The 17,991-nt window shown below is 41.6% G+C and overlaps 1 protein-coding gene across 1 annotated transcript in view; it reads left to right on the forward strand.

Annotated features, from left to right (window-relative positions):
• LOC310942139 (AT-rich interactive domain-containing protein 1B-like) overlaps positions 1-17,991 on the forward strand; it is a gene marked incomplete at both ends in the record, with an annotated part of 189,328 nt that overhangs the window by 23,671 nt on the left and 147,666 nt on the right. Inside the window, one exon of the mRNA XM_083907446.1 lies at positions 3,341-3,544. Coding sequence (XP_083763572.1) covers positions 3,341-3,544 — 204 coding nt within the window. The remainder of the gene's footprint in view (positions 1-3,340; positions 3,545-17,991) is intronic.

Raw genomic sequence — 17,991 nt, forward strand, 5'->3', positions numbered from 1 at the left:
CAATTTGTCAAGAATTATTGTTTTTTTTTTTTCTTCGTGCCTTGTGGTGTGAGCGGGAATGGTGGACATATCTCTGGGAAGAAAAAAAAAAAGGGAAAGGGGGCTGCAGTGGGCTGAAATCTCATTTAGTGGAACTTGTCATGAGCGCAGATATGAGACTCCGTTTGGGGAGGCAGAGAATAGTCTTTCTTTTTTCGTTTTCTTTACCCTCCGTGGATCGGTGTGGATGATACGGCGCGCGTGGAAGACGGACCAACGTGTCAGACGGCTCCATAACATTTTATTGCTGCTGCTTTATTTAAGAATTCCCCACCTGTGTGTGTGTGTGTGTTAGACGCCGAGAGAGACTCAAGTGCGGTGCAAGGTTTTTGTGTGTGCATGTGTGTGTTTAATGGAGCGTCCACTCCTCCGCTTCCCAAAACTCTGACGTTGTTTTCTGTATCCAGTGCCTTTTCTAAGTGTGTGTGTGTGTGTGAGGGGCTTTACCTGTGTTGCGCTCAGCATTTTTGGCAAACCTCTTGGATGACCTCTCGAGATGGATTGGTGAACTGGAGTGTGTGTGTGTGTCCCATATCACGGATGACACAGTGCCCTGGATTTCCAGACACAGGAGATTGTGTGTGTACTTGTATTTGTTAACTCTGCAGGACCTCCTCTGGCACAAATGGTGACCTTGTCTGGACCAGTTCACTCCCCCGTGGAGAGCGAAACCCTGCTCCTAATCATGCAGGACCTCATTTCCGAGGAGCTGATTAAGTTTCGGGGCTGAGATTTGATTTGTTGGTGACGTTAAAGTTAGGGTTATGATAAAGATTGGGAATAATGTTTTTCGAGCCGTCAATGCGAGTCTTTAAAAGGATCTGTGTGTGCGCGTGTGATGATTTTCCATTTTTTGGAGTCTGTCCACAAATAAAAACCCATTTTCTTCATCTAAAGAGTGAGCTTTAAGGGCCTGTGTGAATTTCCGCAGCGCCATAATCTGTTGTTTTATCACACGTTTTAACTTTATCACATAATTGCCGCGTCTTCTTTTTTTATTTGGATATCGCACCTGGGTTGTATTGCAATTTAGGTTATTTGTGCAGCAGCGCTACATTGAACTGATTTTTATTACTATTATTATTTATTTAAACAGAGTTTAACTGAGTGAAGAGCAATTAGTTTGGATGTGCTGAAGTGATGTGTTTTTATGGCACTCATGGTTTTGCAGGGCAACGCATGATCTGTTTTTTTTGTACATATGTTGGTGTGTTTTTTGACAAAAAAAAAGGGAATTCTGGCCGTTAAAGCTTGTTGTTCAGACGAGGAAATGTGTTTAATTTGTTGACGGGCGCCAAAAAATTTAAAATCCTCATGATTTGGACATAAATGTATTGCATGAAGGAGAATAAAATGATGCCTTTGCAGCAAGAATACCCGGGTTTGCGACCCGGTTGGAACATGCATGGAGTTGGCATGCAGAAAGACCTTCTCACTGTCCAAAAACAAGCTATATTGGGATTGGGTCAATTGGATGCTCTAAATTGACCATACGTGTGAGAATGGATGGTTGTTTGTCTCTATGTGGCCCTGCGATGGACTGGCGAATCGCCCTATGTCAGCTGAGATGGGCCCAGCATCCCAGTGACCCTCATGTGGAGGATAAAGCGGTAGAAGATGGATGGATGGAACTATTTTAAGTGCTCATACGTGTCATATAAAGTCCTTTACACTCTCAGATAGTCATTCTGTCAAACTGTCTTCCAATAGTTGGACATTTCTGCGCTCTTCTTTGTCTTTGGCCTGTTCAGTGTCACACATTATTAGCAATGTCATTACATGAATGGCAAAGGAAATGAGGAACAACACATGAGCAGAGACTCGCATGTTTTTTTCTTCTTTCTTCACATTAGACTCTTGTAATCCCAGTGCCCCTTGCAGCAAAACTTCCGACGCACACACACACACCTCCACGCTGTGAAATAACGTTTAACTTTTCTCTCTCTCACACACACACACACACACACACACACACACGCTGCCCAAACAGACTTTGTCTCTTCCTCTCAATCTTTCTGCCTCACACTCTGTGAATTAGTCCGAAACTGCTCCGCGCACATGCCTCAGAAGACAGAACCACTTTAAAACTAGAGCGCCGAAACCGTCTGCACGTAACCTGCTGAATAAAGTGCTCCCATCCCCCTGACATGTCTTCTTGATATTAGCCTGGCAATATGAGGCAGCAGCAATTTCTCCTCTCCACTAGACGAGGTGATATTGAGTTGGGGAGAAGAAAGGGAGCTGAGGAGGGAGCTGGTGGTGATGGAGTAGGAGGGAGGAGGGGGAATGAGTTGGAGATGAGAGACAAGAAGTGAGAGTGTAAGTGTGTGTGTGTGTGTGTGTGTCTGTGCAAGTGTGTGTGTCGGAACAAAATGTCATAAATCACACATGATCCAGCACGGAGGAAACAAAGGGTAAGGAAGTATGAGAGGGTAAAAAGATAGGAAGGAACTCCACATAATCTGCCTGGCAGACAAGACAAACACAGCGCTTTTGAATTGACGGATTGGCATTACCTGACATACTGTACCGGAATTTTGTAATGACTGTGTGACCCTGAACAACCCGTGGAAAAAAAGGTGTTCGCTCCCAAGGCGTGTCGAGGAAGAGCGGGGGTAATTTGCCCGCTGTAAATTCCCCCTGCAGGGATTCAAACTTTAAACCGACAACAGGTTTGTTAAAGTTTGGCTCACCTGTTCTCTCGCTGTTATTCACGACGGACAATAAAGTGATCGTCAGTATCTGTGTGTGTGTGTGTGTGTGTCATTCGCTGCGAGCGCCGCCGACGTATATAACAAGTTCCTGCGCTGTGATTATTGGCAACGTTGGCTTGTGGTTGTGGGAACAAGGCCACGGGGTTTTTATTGCTATTGCTTCCCGTCGCTTTAAAACAACATTTACGAGTCTTTAAATACGCTTTCAGACCGTGAAAAAAAATACAAGCTCCAGGTTTTAATTAAATCATTTTTACTTTGGCACCTCGCCGGCAAAAGTTTGCTCCCAATCACTACGCAATGAAGGTTCTTTGCTTACTTGATTCCGTTTATTGTTTTTTTTTATGACCTGTAGACATTTATTTAAGGCTTCCGCTCGCGCCCGCGACGCTAAAATAAATCAGCGGCGGCTGTGGTTTGGACAGTGTACACTAAGTGGACTCCTGTCAGAGGCTCCCACTTGGCAGATGTTGGATGAATTCCCTTTCTGAAACGTCGCTTAGAGTTTCACAATGCGCCGTCACGAGTGGATGTTGGAATATTAGCCGAGATTGAAATGCTGACGACACGTCGTTTATCCTCTACAGGTGTCCTCCATGGACTTTATGGCCATGAAGCGATCGCAGCTGTACGGCATGGCCAACAATCCTTACTCTGCTCCGCAGCAGCCCGGGGGTGGACCGTACCCTTCTAACCAGCCATATACGTCGCCGCCTCCACACCGCTATCCAATGGGCATGCAGGGGCGGGGCCAAATGGGCATGGGCGGAATGCAGTATCCACAACAGCAGGTATGTAAACAAACTTCTGCGATATCGTCGCTGGTGCTGGTGATATAGACGATATTGCGCATCCTCCTGTGGTTTTCGCCGGGAGGCTTTGGCACGATCACTTTTAGATTCAGCTCATCTCACACCCTGGCATGTGGTTGGTGGTGTCACTCCTGATCATCACTCCACAGAGAGAGAGACACACGGATTTGATGTTTGTGTGTCTTTTCAGCGTAAGGATATGCATAAGTTTGCTTATTATCTATATCTGTGCTCTCACCTTTGTACACCATGATACTTTTATTGTGTATATCTTTAAGGTATATGCTTCTTGTTAAGTAAACACAGAATCTACGTCACCGTATCTTTCCTATACAAGAGGTCTGTGTTGGAAACAAAAAGTGCCTCTGTCTGCTTTACTGAGTCTTCAGAGAGTCCTGTTTAGAATGGGATTGTGTGCGTGTGTGTGTGTGTGTGTGTGAGATGGAGAGAATGTATGTTAGTGTATTGTCCCACATTTCTCTCAGAAAGCAAAACTACCCCTCCTGTGTGCATGTGTGTGACTCAATTTAGCTCCATCAGTGTAGTTTGGAGTGAAACCACTGTACTGAGCACCACGGCAAGAGAGGCGAGAGGCGGGGGGGGTGGTGGTGGTGGTGCTGGGGTTAGCACAGTGTCCCCTGCTGTCACAGTCTGCCCTGCTATATTTAGTCAGCCAGTACTGTTGGTCTGGACTTGGACACCTCTCACGGGGGCATGCAGGCTTCTACACACAGCAGCAATACAGAGAGAGAGAAAGAAAGCTGGCGAGAGGAGGGAGACACAGATGCACCAAGAGAAAATGAATGTGCATTGCTCGTGGTAGCATTGCAGCTTCACTAATGTGCCTTCACATGATGACCGAGTGGCACACGAACAGTTAAAAATACTTGGACATTATGTGTAGATAGAGTATGGGTATTTACACTTTAGGCAGTATATATAGGTCTCAGATTGTGAAAACAGTTCCATTTTAAGGCTGTGGAGCTTTTTTTCAAGTCTGGGAAAATAAACTCACAACATTACACATATGTAGTTGGTGAAAGAAGTTCCATTTTAGGAGTCTAATGTTGTCTAATGCAGGTTTATTAGATCTATAAATGCATGTGTGCCTATATACATACAGTACAGTATATGTGTGTGTATATATTGTGTATATATATATACATGTGTATATATATATATGTGTGTGTGTGTGTGTGTGTATATTGTGTTTTGGTAACACCTTAGATTAGATTAGATTAGAACACATATTGACCATTAACTAGGTGCTTACAAACATATATAAGTCGCATTCTAGCCCTTTATTAGTAATCATTGAGCATGTATTAACACCTTATTCTACCTCTATTATGACATGAATTAAGATTTTTCCTACATACAGTGTTAATATGTGCTAAATATTTACTAATAAAGGTCTAGTATGCTACTTATACGCATTATGATTAGTAGTAGCAGTAAGCACCTAGTTCATGGTGAATGTTTTTAATCGTTGTACTGTTTAGGATCAACCGTAGGTTTTGCAGGCTATATGTACTGGACATATAATAATAATAATAATAACAATAGTGATAATAACATACAAAGCCATAAATATATATATATATAAGTCAAATTACAACAATGTGTCATGGCAAACCACTGATAATCTCAAATAAGCAATTTTCTCCTGACTGATTACACTCAGCTCTGACCGCGAGGCTTCATCTCCGACTACATTACCCAAGCTGCACGTCCACACGTCCTCTGACGCATTTTGATGATGTCAACACACTCGCCCAAATAAGCCTAATTGAGGCTGTTTGGGGGATTAGCAGCAGTTTAAAATACACACACACACACAGTTGGGAGCAGACAGTGGGTGTGTATACATCGCGAGCAGACGCCACACTGTGCAGAGACAGAGAGAGTCAGGCCAACGCGTCACACACACACACGAAAAAACTGCATCCCCGGTACTGTTTTATGATGAAAATCCTCTGACGTATTACATAGGGGAGGCTGAGCGTCGGCATAGCAATCACAGCGTAGTGCTATGGAACGTAATTAGTTCAAATAGAATTAGTTGTTCACTCTGGCTATAGCCATGGGAAATGCACTTCTAAAGTTTCTAATTATCTGGCTCTGGCTTTTAAAGCAGGCACCACCGCGGTGCCTATCTGCAGCCGCTGAAATCTAGCTCACAGTAATGAGTTTGGAGGAGGAGGGTTTTAATTCCAACGCTCTCACATGAGCATAATGAGCCTCACCTACAGAAAAAGCGGTCATGGGGTCTGGTCGGAGAAGAGGGGAGGGAGCGGCAGCGAGGGCTAAAAATAAGAAGAAAATCAATGCTCCAGATGTGCACAGCAAAACATATCCCTGAAAATGATTAAGATGCATGTGTTTGCAGCCATGTTGGAGAAGGAGGAGGAACCAAAAGCCCCCTCCCCCACCCCCCAAAAAAAGAAACTGTCCCAGGATCAGCTGCAAAGCACAATCTCACCAACAAGGGGCAATTGTGGGCGATGTTAAGACACACACACAATCTCCCCGTGATGCATCGTGCTTCGGGGGCTGCGACCTCAGCTTGTCACAGCCTAGCATGCTGGGATGTTGCCAGGCAACGTGACGTCAACAAAGATGTGCGCATGTACGTCTATCTCTATGATTTCCCCAGGCCTGAACGACTCGTGTGTGTGTGTGTATTTGTGTGTGTGTGTGGGGAGGGGGGGTTTAGCTGAGGAACAAAAGGTCCTCTTTTACTGCCTTTCATTATTGTGATTAATTCCTGCTAAAATTAAGCCTCGCTCCCATTAAATGTGGACTCTGCAGCGATGCATACATTGCGTGCAGGGGAGATCGTGTGCTGCGCCGTCACCTCTTTTTGCAAAATTCCTCTTTGTAGCAGCAAGTAAACTGCAAGTAAACACCTTAAACACTGTGTATTACACCTCATTTCAGCTGGATTGCGGATTATCTCGTATAAGAAGGAACAATGTGATTGTTTTATGACGCGAGTGCAACATACTTAGGTCCATCACACTCCTCATTGTATCGTGATCTCTCGCTAAGATACAACTAAGGATAGTTTGACACGTGATACATGAGTTACATCAATATCAATTATCTGTTTTAGTCACATATTTGGATTTTAAATTTTCTGGGGACTTAGGTTATGACCCCAGCGAGGAATTCGATTGTTTCCATGGTGATCTGGACACAGATCTGAAATTGCAAATATTTGCAAACATAATTTGAAATTGCAGTATGAACAAGTGCGATATCCTCATCAAAGGACACCGGCGATTTTTGATTTAATATTAAATTCAGAACTGAATAGCGGTGAGGGAAAGGACGCAAAAATTCACAATCCCAAAAATGTTCCTCTTTCTTTTTGTGAACGCGCTCAAATCAAACGTGATGATTTGCATATATTTTGATCAGATTTTGAAAGTGAATCGCTATCAAAAAATACCTGTGAAAGTCAGCACTTTTAATGGATTCAGTGTGTGTGTGTGTGTGTTTTTAAGGACACTTGTTAACCTTGTAAGGAAGAGGGGTGTGTGTGTCTGTGTGTGTGTGTGTGTTGTTGCTGCTGCTGTGGGAAAAAACTGAGCAGCCTTGGCGGAGGTTTGCTCTTTCTCCGGTTTATTATCAATCCTGTATTTATTATTGTCGTCCTGTGCCTTCACGTGTTCAAAGAGTTACTGGTGTACATGTAAACAGGTTTTTGTAACCCCCCCCCCTCCCCCCGAGGCTGTCGGTGACCCTTGATTCCAGGTTGAGTCATCATTTTTTGGGGGGTAAGCGTGTTTACCTGTTTCAGGGCCTCGAGCTTAATGTCTGGAGCACATGATTGTTCACGTACAGGCACTCGCATGCATTCGGATGCATTCTTACTTACCGATTAAATACTCGCGGCCTTTTTCTTAATCCAGTCATATGAGGCAATCACAGACACTGATCTCACTGTTGATGTCTCGGAGAAAAATAAGCCTCGCCCGCCTTGCGTTAAGTGTATCATCACGCTGCGTCCGCGCCGCGTGTGTGTGCGAGAGACAGTTTAAACGTGTCTGAGAGAGTGAGAGACGACGTACTGTATGTGCAAGAAGTGTAAAAGAAGGAAGAGGAAGTAAAGGAAGGAGGCTGGTGTCTCAGGGATGAAAGGCCACACGAGAGAAACGTCTGTTTGGGAAGTGGAATGAAGTTGAAAGCAAGCATAAAAAAAAAAAAAAAGGAAGAAGAAGAAAAAACAGCGCCGCCAATTCTGAGCGTAATTTCCTGTGATGTCAAAGTTGGCAGACGGGAGAGGAAAAGGAGTTTGAAGGAAACATTAGTGTTTGATGTGAAACGAGGGGTGGTGGGGGAGGGGATGGAGTGGGAGAAAGAGAGGGAGAAAAAAAAAGATATCCTGGGAAATGAAAGAGAGAGAAGAGAGCGAGCAGCAGTGTGTGTGTGGAGATTGTTCACTGTGAGACAGAAACCATTACCTGTGTTGACTGTTTGTTCTTTACACTCTGGACCATCTTAATAGAAGCCGAGCATTTAAAGTCAAGTGGAAACATGGCAGTGACCCCGCCGCCTGTTTACTCCACACAGCACTGCACAAAACTGCTGTCCTTCACAGCCTTGTACATCTTTAGTCCAGTTGCACTCTCCCCTTTTTTTTTCAGGCATTGTCTGCATTCAATAATCGACTGGCAACGTAAACCGCGGGACAGTACAGCGCGTGCATCTGTGTTCTTTAAAAACCGTGTCTGTTTTCCCTTCAAATGAACCACAGCTGCGACGCCGATCCGAAAGAATTTTGACCTTTTCAAGACTTCTCTGGCTTTTTTATTCACTTCATGTGTGACATTCATGCAGTACAACATGTTTTTACTGTGGTAAACTAATAGACTCAAACCAGGGTGAAAACATAGATACAATGAAGTAATCTAATATTTAGGGGCATGCCAAAATAGTCGTTACATATCGTTAGCCTAATAGCCTCAGTAATTTTTTGGGGGGTAATTGTGATATCTGCCTAACTTTACCAATCTTCCTGCAAAAAAACTTAGGCAAGACTTAGGCAACTATGCTATTAGGCTAACGATTTAAGAATCGCGATTCTCAATAGAAAATGTACCAGGATCATTATTTTTTTTTAAATATAAAGAGTAGTGCTGGGCACATTAATGCCGTTAATGGCGTCAACGTTTGCGCACAACGCGTTTCTATGACGACTGACCAGAAAAAGACGCGCGTTATGTCATATTTACGTGCCGAGGCAACGGAGTCCGGGAACTGTTTACCATTTAGCTGCGTTAGCTGCGTTAGCTGCGTTAGCTGCTTCAGCTGCGTGAGCTGCGTTAGCTCCTTTAGCGCTGTTAGCTGCTTTAGCTTGTCTACAGTCGAACTGGAGCGGTCTGTTTATTAAATGCTACAAATAACCAGTGTATTGCATATGTGTGCCTCTGTTTTTAAAAGTTTTTAAAAAGAGACTCATTTTAACAACTGGCGTCTTTTTGTGGTCAGTCGTCATGGAAACACGTTATGCGTTAATGTGCGCTAACGGCGTCAACCGTTAATAAAGAGGCACTTTTATTTGTGTTACTTATGCAATTAATAACTTGCAATCTGAAATAAAAAACACTTTAATGTCTCCATTTGCCATTGTCACCTATAGATTGAAGTAAAAATCATTATGAATCAAATCGTTTTGAATTGAAAATTTATTTTGAATCGAATCGTGAGATAGTAAAAGATTCCCACAGTTACTAATCTTAGTAATCTACAGCACTGTATTAGCTAAAATGCAAACCAAATTAAAAGGTCTGTAATAATGGGGAACAGCAAGTGTGGCTAAAGTTCATGCCAACACAATACAATAACTAATAAATAACAAGCAGAGTCATGCTGTTTTCAACACTTTGTTGTTCTATATAGACTTTGATTCATTCATTGGGCTCAACTTTGCTCTGTCGACCTTTAATCCCATCCAGCTGCTGTTGCATATGCTGCTCCGGGCCACATGCTTCACAATGAAAGCCCCCGGTTAAGACGTGATGGGTTTCTTTCTTCCCAGTGAAATACACAAGGGCTTTTTTTTTTTCGGTCACTCCTTAAATAAATACTCCATATATCTACAAAATTAACGACGGCTGAATTCCATTTAGCTGCTCCAGTTTTTCCAGGCTCCCCCCATTATTGTTTTGTTCTGCTTCAGTGTCGCACCGCCGCCTGCGCGGATTGATTCGCGATTTATACTCTCACCCTGCCTTTTGTTTCAGTATTTTTTTTTTCAAAAACAACGTTTTAAAGTTAGCTCATAACTTTCGGGATTAAAATGTAATTATTCACTCGCGGTTCTTCTCATCTTCTCTCCGCTCATTGTTTTTTTGTCGATAAACAAAAAAGAAACGTGATAACAAATGAAAAGGGAGCAGCCGATGGGTCTAATTCACCCCATGGGGCTCTCCCATTTCCTCTCAGTAAACTAAATGAACCCTTGACTCTTTCTTCTTTAATCAAATCTTCTCACTTTGCCATGAAGCCGCTGAAAGAACTCCCACTTTTATCTGGAAGTCGCTGGTCGTGATAAAAGTCCTTGTCCCTCCACCAGAATGTGTCATTACTCTCAAACAGGGCCTTTTCCCCACAGCAGACAATTTGTCACCAAGTATAGATAATGCATAGATGGTGCTCAGAGCTACTATTAGGTCATATAATATAAATACTGTGACATGAGACAGTAGATTAGTTTTAGATTCTGGATATCGTCTTAATTTTCACTTTATTTGTCTTACAGCAGCATTTGAACATAATTAAAGGCAATTTCATTGCTTCTTAGACATAATAGTTCTTTATTAAACATTAAAAATCTTAAAGTTGAAGGTAGCAGCTGTATTTTAAGGATGTAACACAGCTCATAAATGGCTACAATACAGAAATAATAGCTTTTTCTTTTATTATATTACAGTATTTACACTTTTATGTGGAGATGTAGCTCGTAGTGTCATATTGATATGTTATTTATAAGCCGTTTTTGCCCAGGCTTCAGCGCCGCGTTGATGGCTTCATCCCGTTCAAGTGTCCCCGTATATCAGGGCAGCGTGTCGGTCAGAGAAGCTAAATGGAACACAGCCATCGCATGTGCATCGAGCTTTTAAGTTTCCAATAAAACCAACAACAACAAAAAAAAGCTGTGAAAATTCTTCCCCGTCCAAAGATCTTCTTGCGAGACATCGACTTTGGGGAGTTAGACGGGTAATTTATGGCATTGATTGAGCCCGGCAGGAGGGGTGGGGTGGGGTGGGGGGTGGGTACCTCACCGATGGGAAGAGCAAGGGCCACTTGGAAGCACTTAGGGGCCCTGGGTGCCGGGGTTGTCTCTGGGGTTAATGCAGCCAGCGCTGTTGGCTCTGACGGATGACTGGGAAGCCCCAATAAATCAGCCACTCTGCCAGGAAGGATGAAGAAAGAGGAGGGAGGGGGTGTGGAGGGGGGCGAGGGTACAAAGGGGACCACTCCAGCCTCATCACACACCCCCCACTCCCTTTCTGAAAGGATCTGGAAACATCTGAGGCTCGCTGTTCAAAGCACACGTCTTAACCAGGAAGACACAACTCTCCAGACATGCACTCTTTGACAAGACTCTGGACACCTTAGAAATAATAATTGTAACACTTTAGATTAGGGAACACATATGCACCATTAACTAGGTGCTTGCTAACATATATACGTAGCACACTAGCCCTTTATTAGCAATCATTAAACACATTATTCTACATAACCTTATTCTACCTCTATTACGTCATGAATTAAGATTTTTCTTACATAAGATGTTAATAGGTGCTTAATATTTTCTAATAAAGGGCTAGTATGCAACTTATATGCATGTTAGTAAGCACCTAGTTAATGGTGAATATGTGTTCCCTAATCTAAATTGTTATTATAATAATAATAATATAACTGCGTTAACAGCATGACGACTGACTGGAAAAAGACGTGCGTGACGTCATGTTTACGCGCCACTGCACCGGACTGGAGCGGTGTGTTTATTAAACGAAAGAAAAGAGCAGCACTACATTAACTAGCGTGCCTCTGTTTTTAAAGTTTAGCGTTACTAGCGTTACGTTACGCACAATGCACAATGACGACTGACCGGAAACAGACGCACGTGACGTCATGTTTATGTGCCGCGTCACCGGCGTCGAGGCACCGTTTACCAGTTAGCTCCGTTAGCTGTGTTAGCGCGCCTACAGTCTGGAACTAGAGCGGTCTGTTTGTTAAACTGTGTACTGTATGTGTGCTTCTGGTTTTAAAGTTTAGCGTTACTTTAGAGACTCATATTAACAATCTGGAGTCACGTTAACATGACGTCAATCATCCTGGAAACGTGTCATGCTTTAAATGTGCATTAATGTGCCCAGCACTAAATAATAATGCTAATACTAATAAATAAAAAGACATAAAACAGAGGGTGTAGAATGAGCAGGTGGTGGCGTGTGCTTCAAAAACAGTGAAAGGAACTCAAAGCAACGCAGACAATTAAATGGGAAAGACTGATTAATTAAGGGGTTTCTCTTTGGCTGAAGAATAGATGAAGTTTCAGGATCAATTAATTAGCAAGTTAGCCTACGCACGTCAATGACTCTAATAGCCTGCTCATTTGTAACTTTTATTACCCCCGCCGCCGTAGAGTGGCTCTCAGCCAATCATGTACCACGTGGAGATGATGCTACGTGGCCATTAACTGGAAAGGAGAGTGAGACACCCCGCCCCCCCCACACACACACACAAAAGTGATGCTATCAATTATGTCAGTGTAAAGTGTGTAGACACAAACATAAAAGAAGATAGTAACAGTGAACACCTATTAGTAGATTTTTTTTTTATCCACTCAGGAAAAAGCAGGGCATACACATAATAAATAAGGTTAAGTTGTGATAAATAAGATATGACCCAGTGGATTGTACTTTTTCATGTGAGCCATTAGTTAAATTACATACCCAGCTGTCTTTAATTCATGCTGTTGCATTAGTAGTATGAGCCGCAAACTCCATTATTCTCTTTTAGGCAGGAGGAGTGATGGTGGAATTTAATAAAATTTAGTGTCGAATGCGGGCAAGTGGTGTAAAACGTCACGTCGGTGTTTTTTTTCCCCTTTTTTTTTTTTTGTTGAAGGATCCAGGCTCCGTGTCTCCGGCGCTTTCTATATATATGTGCATATTGGTAAGATAAAAGAGCAGAGAAGATGAAAGTGGAGCGAAACGGAGGGGAGCAAGGACGAGAGAGAGGAAAGAAAGGGGGATGCTTTACGCCTTTGCCGAGTTACAAGGGGATTAGCTGCCGCTCTAATTGGCTCATGGAGAATTCATCTCAGTTTTCATTCAGATTAGAGATAGATTTTTTTTTTTTTTCAACACAGGTCGAGTCCACTCCAGCTTCTCTGTTTTTGGACCGTGGAACAGAGAAGTAGAGTTAGAGAGACGAGATGAGACGAGACGTGCCGTCGGCACTTGAAGACAGATCTAAGAAGGCATAGATTAGATTGACGTGATCAAGGTGTTACCGAGATATCGGTCTGTGGCGTCGGGAAGAGAAGATGAAGCAGGAGCTCGCTTATAAAAGACTAAAGAGTTGAAATTCAAAGTATGTGAAAGGATATATGTCACTTGAATGAATACCATCTCTTATGAACAGAATATACCAATGCATTTATGGGTGGAACAAAATATTGATATGGTACAGGGGACAATATTTATATTTAATTTAACATTAATGCAAATTTGCAGTATAATGACATTATTGTAACATTTTATTTTGACTTATTCTGCGTTTTCCACCTCTAGTATTTGAAATTTAATCTGCACAATAATCTTTTTTTGGTCATAACATAATTTCCTCAAATATCAATGGCTATACCCTGTAGAAGGAAGAAGTTAAATTAATCAGTTGTTCCTGTCGTGTACTTGAGTCCTAGTTTTAAGCCTTAAAATCTCAAAAAAGAATGTCATTATATAAGCCTTTTCTCTTTATATGGGTGAAACAAGATTCTTTTATATTCCTAATAAATTATATATTATATTACTAGACTATCATGCTAGCCACTAATAAATAAATACAAATAAAGAGTTCATAAAGAGATATTTACCAGAGTTAAGTAGCAGAGTGAATGCTGATTTAACTCATGTCATGTTAACACGTTAGTCCGACTATAATTAGCCTTAGTCGGAATAACATACCTGGATAATGCGATTCATAGTCCGATTACTGCTGCACGTATACGCTTAGTCAAAATGTCTCCTCTTTGACCTGGAAGTAGGAGACGACGTTTAAACTGCACAGTACTGTTGCACGGAAACAAGCAAACAAGAGATGAGAGTGAAGCTAAGGATAAGACACACTTTTGGACTTTTTCATGATGGAGGCGGAGTCAGACGTACGCGGCCAATAAATCGATTTTCTACTCTGCAAGTTGTCCGATTTCCTGTCTTAGTCAGACTTTTGGGCTTGAGCTCGATTTAACTGTGCGTGCAAACGTACTGAGTTATGTGTTAGAATCTGAAGTGCTAACTTTAACGCTAACCCTGACTCCACACAGACCTCGACAATCGACTGTCACTGTTACTTTAACATTGCAGCGCGTCAAAACACCAGCATCAGAGAGAGAGAGAGAGAGAGAGAGAGCAAGAGACGCAGCAGGGGACGCGAAATACAAAAGCATAATCTCCCGTGTTTATGTCGACCGCTAATGGTGAACAAGCGTGTTCCAACTAGAAGCCCCCACCCTCGCTGAGTCCCTCCCTCCTCCACATTCAGACGTAATTGACATGACTCCTGCACAAGTTCAAGCCTGTCATCGCAGCATTGAGCATCAAAAACTGAGCCAAATGTGCGTCTGTGCCCAAACGATTGATCTGAGAGGCGTTTTTTGTGAGGGGGGGGGGGGCTACTCTGCTTCTTTTCAGCTTTTTAATCGAACGATTATTCCCCATCCTTCGGTCGGCTCTCATAACGGGCGGCCATTTTGCTTCTGCTGAATCTTTATAAACTCTTGAGAAATTCTGTGTTAAACCTCTTAAGTGATCAATGATCTGTTTAACAGCCACTTTTACAGTGTCTTTGCAAGAGCCTCGCTATAACTCACACGCCGAACCCCTCCTCCTTCTCCACCTCCTCATCCAGATTACACTCCCCCGCCTCCCTGTGTTCTGTCTATCTTGGCCCCAGGTTGGGGTCACTAGTTTAGTAGGGGAAAACATTTGGAGCTGGTGGCACAAGGCCCAGAGCTTTTCTGTGGTGTGTGTGTGTGGGAAAGGGAAAAAAATAAATAAATAAATGGCTGTTCACACACGCATTACAGAGAGCATTAACCTGCCCTGCTCCGCTTCTCCAAAATGTCCATTACGGCTCTTGCCTGGAACAACACAGCCAGCGATATAGTCGCTGAAGACGGCGAACAATAATAATAATACAAAAACAACCTTTATTCCATCAACAGATGCAAGCAGGAATTAGAAAGAAGGATGGACACGGGGGGGGCAGAGAGCAGGGTTTTAAGTGCTTCAGATGAAAATATAGGAGGAAATAAAATAAAACTTTATTTGCTTTCACTCATCGTCAGTGTGACGTTCAAGAGTCACCATCTCTTGAAATAGACGGGGCTTGTGTTATCATTTGGGAACCGTGTGTAGTGTCCACGTTGGACATCGCTCCGCCAAGGGCAGCTCATTCCCGAAGTGCCAGCAGCGAGATATGGAAACGTATAGAACGACAGAGAGCACCGTCACCTTGAGGGGGATGAGATATGACGACGTGTACGGGTGATGCAACCACCTCCTCCTCTCTCTCCCTTATGTTTAATCATGAAACCGTTGATGCTCATCCTCTGCAGTTTTTTTGTTAAGGGACCCCCCGCTCTCACCTGCGATTCACAAACCGTGGCGCCGGTGTGCTCACATCTCGTCGTGGCGTTTTTCATTATTACACAAGATTTCTGATTGTTTTAGCTTCTTAAATGTGAATATTGAATTTGTTTCTTTGCTCCACATAACAAAGAAATCATTAAAACTGAATCATTTTGGTTTGTGGACAAAAACAAGACATTTGAGAATATCCAAGTTTGACAAACATTGATCAACGGTTTTTAACGTTTTCTGACATTTTATGTTCGAGAAAATAACTGACGGATTCATCGATTACAAAAATAAGCGTTAAAATATGTTTCTCAACCGCTTATATCAAATAATGTGTAAAATAAACAAATGAGACGACTGTGTCAGCTGTCAGTGATATTCTGATACCGATACACTCATTTATTCCTTTGACTGACAGATTTCTCAGCGCTGTCTTTTCTCCTTTTATTGTTTTCCTGCTTTCGGAAATTTCTCTTTGAGTACGTTTCCTCTTAGATTTACTGAGTCCACATGTGAGGGATTTGCTCTGGCACTGTTTACTCAATGTTATTTTAATGTTGCCGAGCTTTTTGGATATCAGTGTCCATTCTTTTCCCAGCGACGCTGCCATTATCTACTGTGAATGTATTTCATTATTTTTTTTACTCCTTTAAACACCTTTACATGAATCATTCGGAGCGTTGCGAAACCTCAGAATGTATTTGCCATTTAAAGAAACAATAAAGATAAACAGTAATTAATGTTAATTAATACCTGTCTTTGTAAGATCAAAGAAATGACATGTATATGCTGCAGCGATTATTTTCAAAAAAATCAATTAATCTCTTGATTATCTTTTGATGAACTGCTTTATTATCCAAAAAAGTGTCAGAAAATGTGGAAACATTCACATCATTGTTTCTCAAACTTTGTGACATAAAGAAGAGAAACCAGAACATATTCACATTAAAGAAGTTTGTTTTAATTTATTCTTTAAAAAAATATAATCAAATCAATACAGTAATTGATTAATAACCGCAGAGACATACGCTACATACGTCTTTCTTTTGTGCTTTGTCTCTTCTGATCGCTGCAGGGAAGCCGGCTAATGTGTGAGCTGTGTTGTTGTCGTCGTCGTCGTCGTTGTTATGAACTTGGTGTTTTGTTGTCTCCATCTGTATAAATCAGGGGGTGTCTGCAACATATTGACGCCGCTGTTCTGCATTCACAGCGGAAAACGATAGACATAATTAATATATCCTCAAATGTGTCAGTATGTGCACTCTAAATCGGCTTTTGTTCGGTTTATTATTGTGCAGCAACTGTCACAACAATGCACTGAGATAATTATTGTACACACTTATATATATATATATTTATATGTATGCTTATATATATATGTGTATATATATATATGTATATACATGTATGTGTGTATATATGTGTATATGTATGTGTATATATGTATATGTATGTGTGTATATATGTATATGTATGTGTATATATGTGTATGTGTGTATATATGTATATGTATGTGTGTATATATGTATATGTATGTGTATATATATGTATGTGTATATATACGTCTGTGTATATATGTGTGTATATATACGTGTGTATATATACGTATGTGTATATATACCTAAATATATATATATACATACGTACGTGTGTATATATACGTATATGTGTATATATACGTGTGTATATATACGTACGTATATATATATACACGTGTGTATATATACGTATGTGTGTATATATACGTGTGTATATATACGTACGTATATATATACACGTGTGTATATATACGTATGTGTGTATATATACGTGTGTATATATACGTACGTGTATATATACACGTGTATGTATGTATACGTATCTGTTTATATGTGTATATACGTGTATAATTATATATGTGTATATACGTATATATTCACGTATATGTATATACACAAATACACGTATATACATATGCGTGTATTTGTGTATTTATGTGTATATATATGTATGTGTATATATACGTACATATATATATATATATATGAAGTACATGTCATACAATACTATTAGTTTGCTGTTGGGGACAGAGACGGGCAGTTGGCTGATTAGCCTCTTCAGCCTGTCGCTGAACACGACGAAATTTGTCAAATCCTGGACGCCGGGGCTTGTTCGTGGTTATCAATTCATTTTAATCACCCGTCAGTGAAATTTTGATCCACTGATTTTTTTTTGTCTCAGGTCCTCCTTCCTTCCTTCCTTCCTTGACACTTACTTGTCCGTGTCTCTCCTTTGTCTTCACATATCTCCGTGTCTGTGCATCGCCCGTCTTTATCTTTGTCTCTGCCTCGTCTTTATCGTGTGGAACATCGCTTTATCCTTCTGCTTTAAGTATTTCGGTCTGTAACACCCCTTCCTCTATCTCACTTCTGTCTATCTCCCCATATCTGGCTCTTTAAACATCTTCATGTGTTTTATTCTCTTCTGTTTTTGTCAGCTCACCCGCCGACTTCCTGTTTCGTCTAAACTTGGCCACTCCGTGGTCCTGTGTGCTTCTAATTCGGA

The sequence above is a fragment of the Microchirus variegatus genome (assembly GCF_963457635.1).
Source record: "Microchirus variegatus genome assembly, chromosome: 21".
NCBI lineage: Eukaryota > Metazoa > Chordata > Actinopteri > Pleuronectiformes > Soleidae > Microchirus > Microchirus variegatus.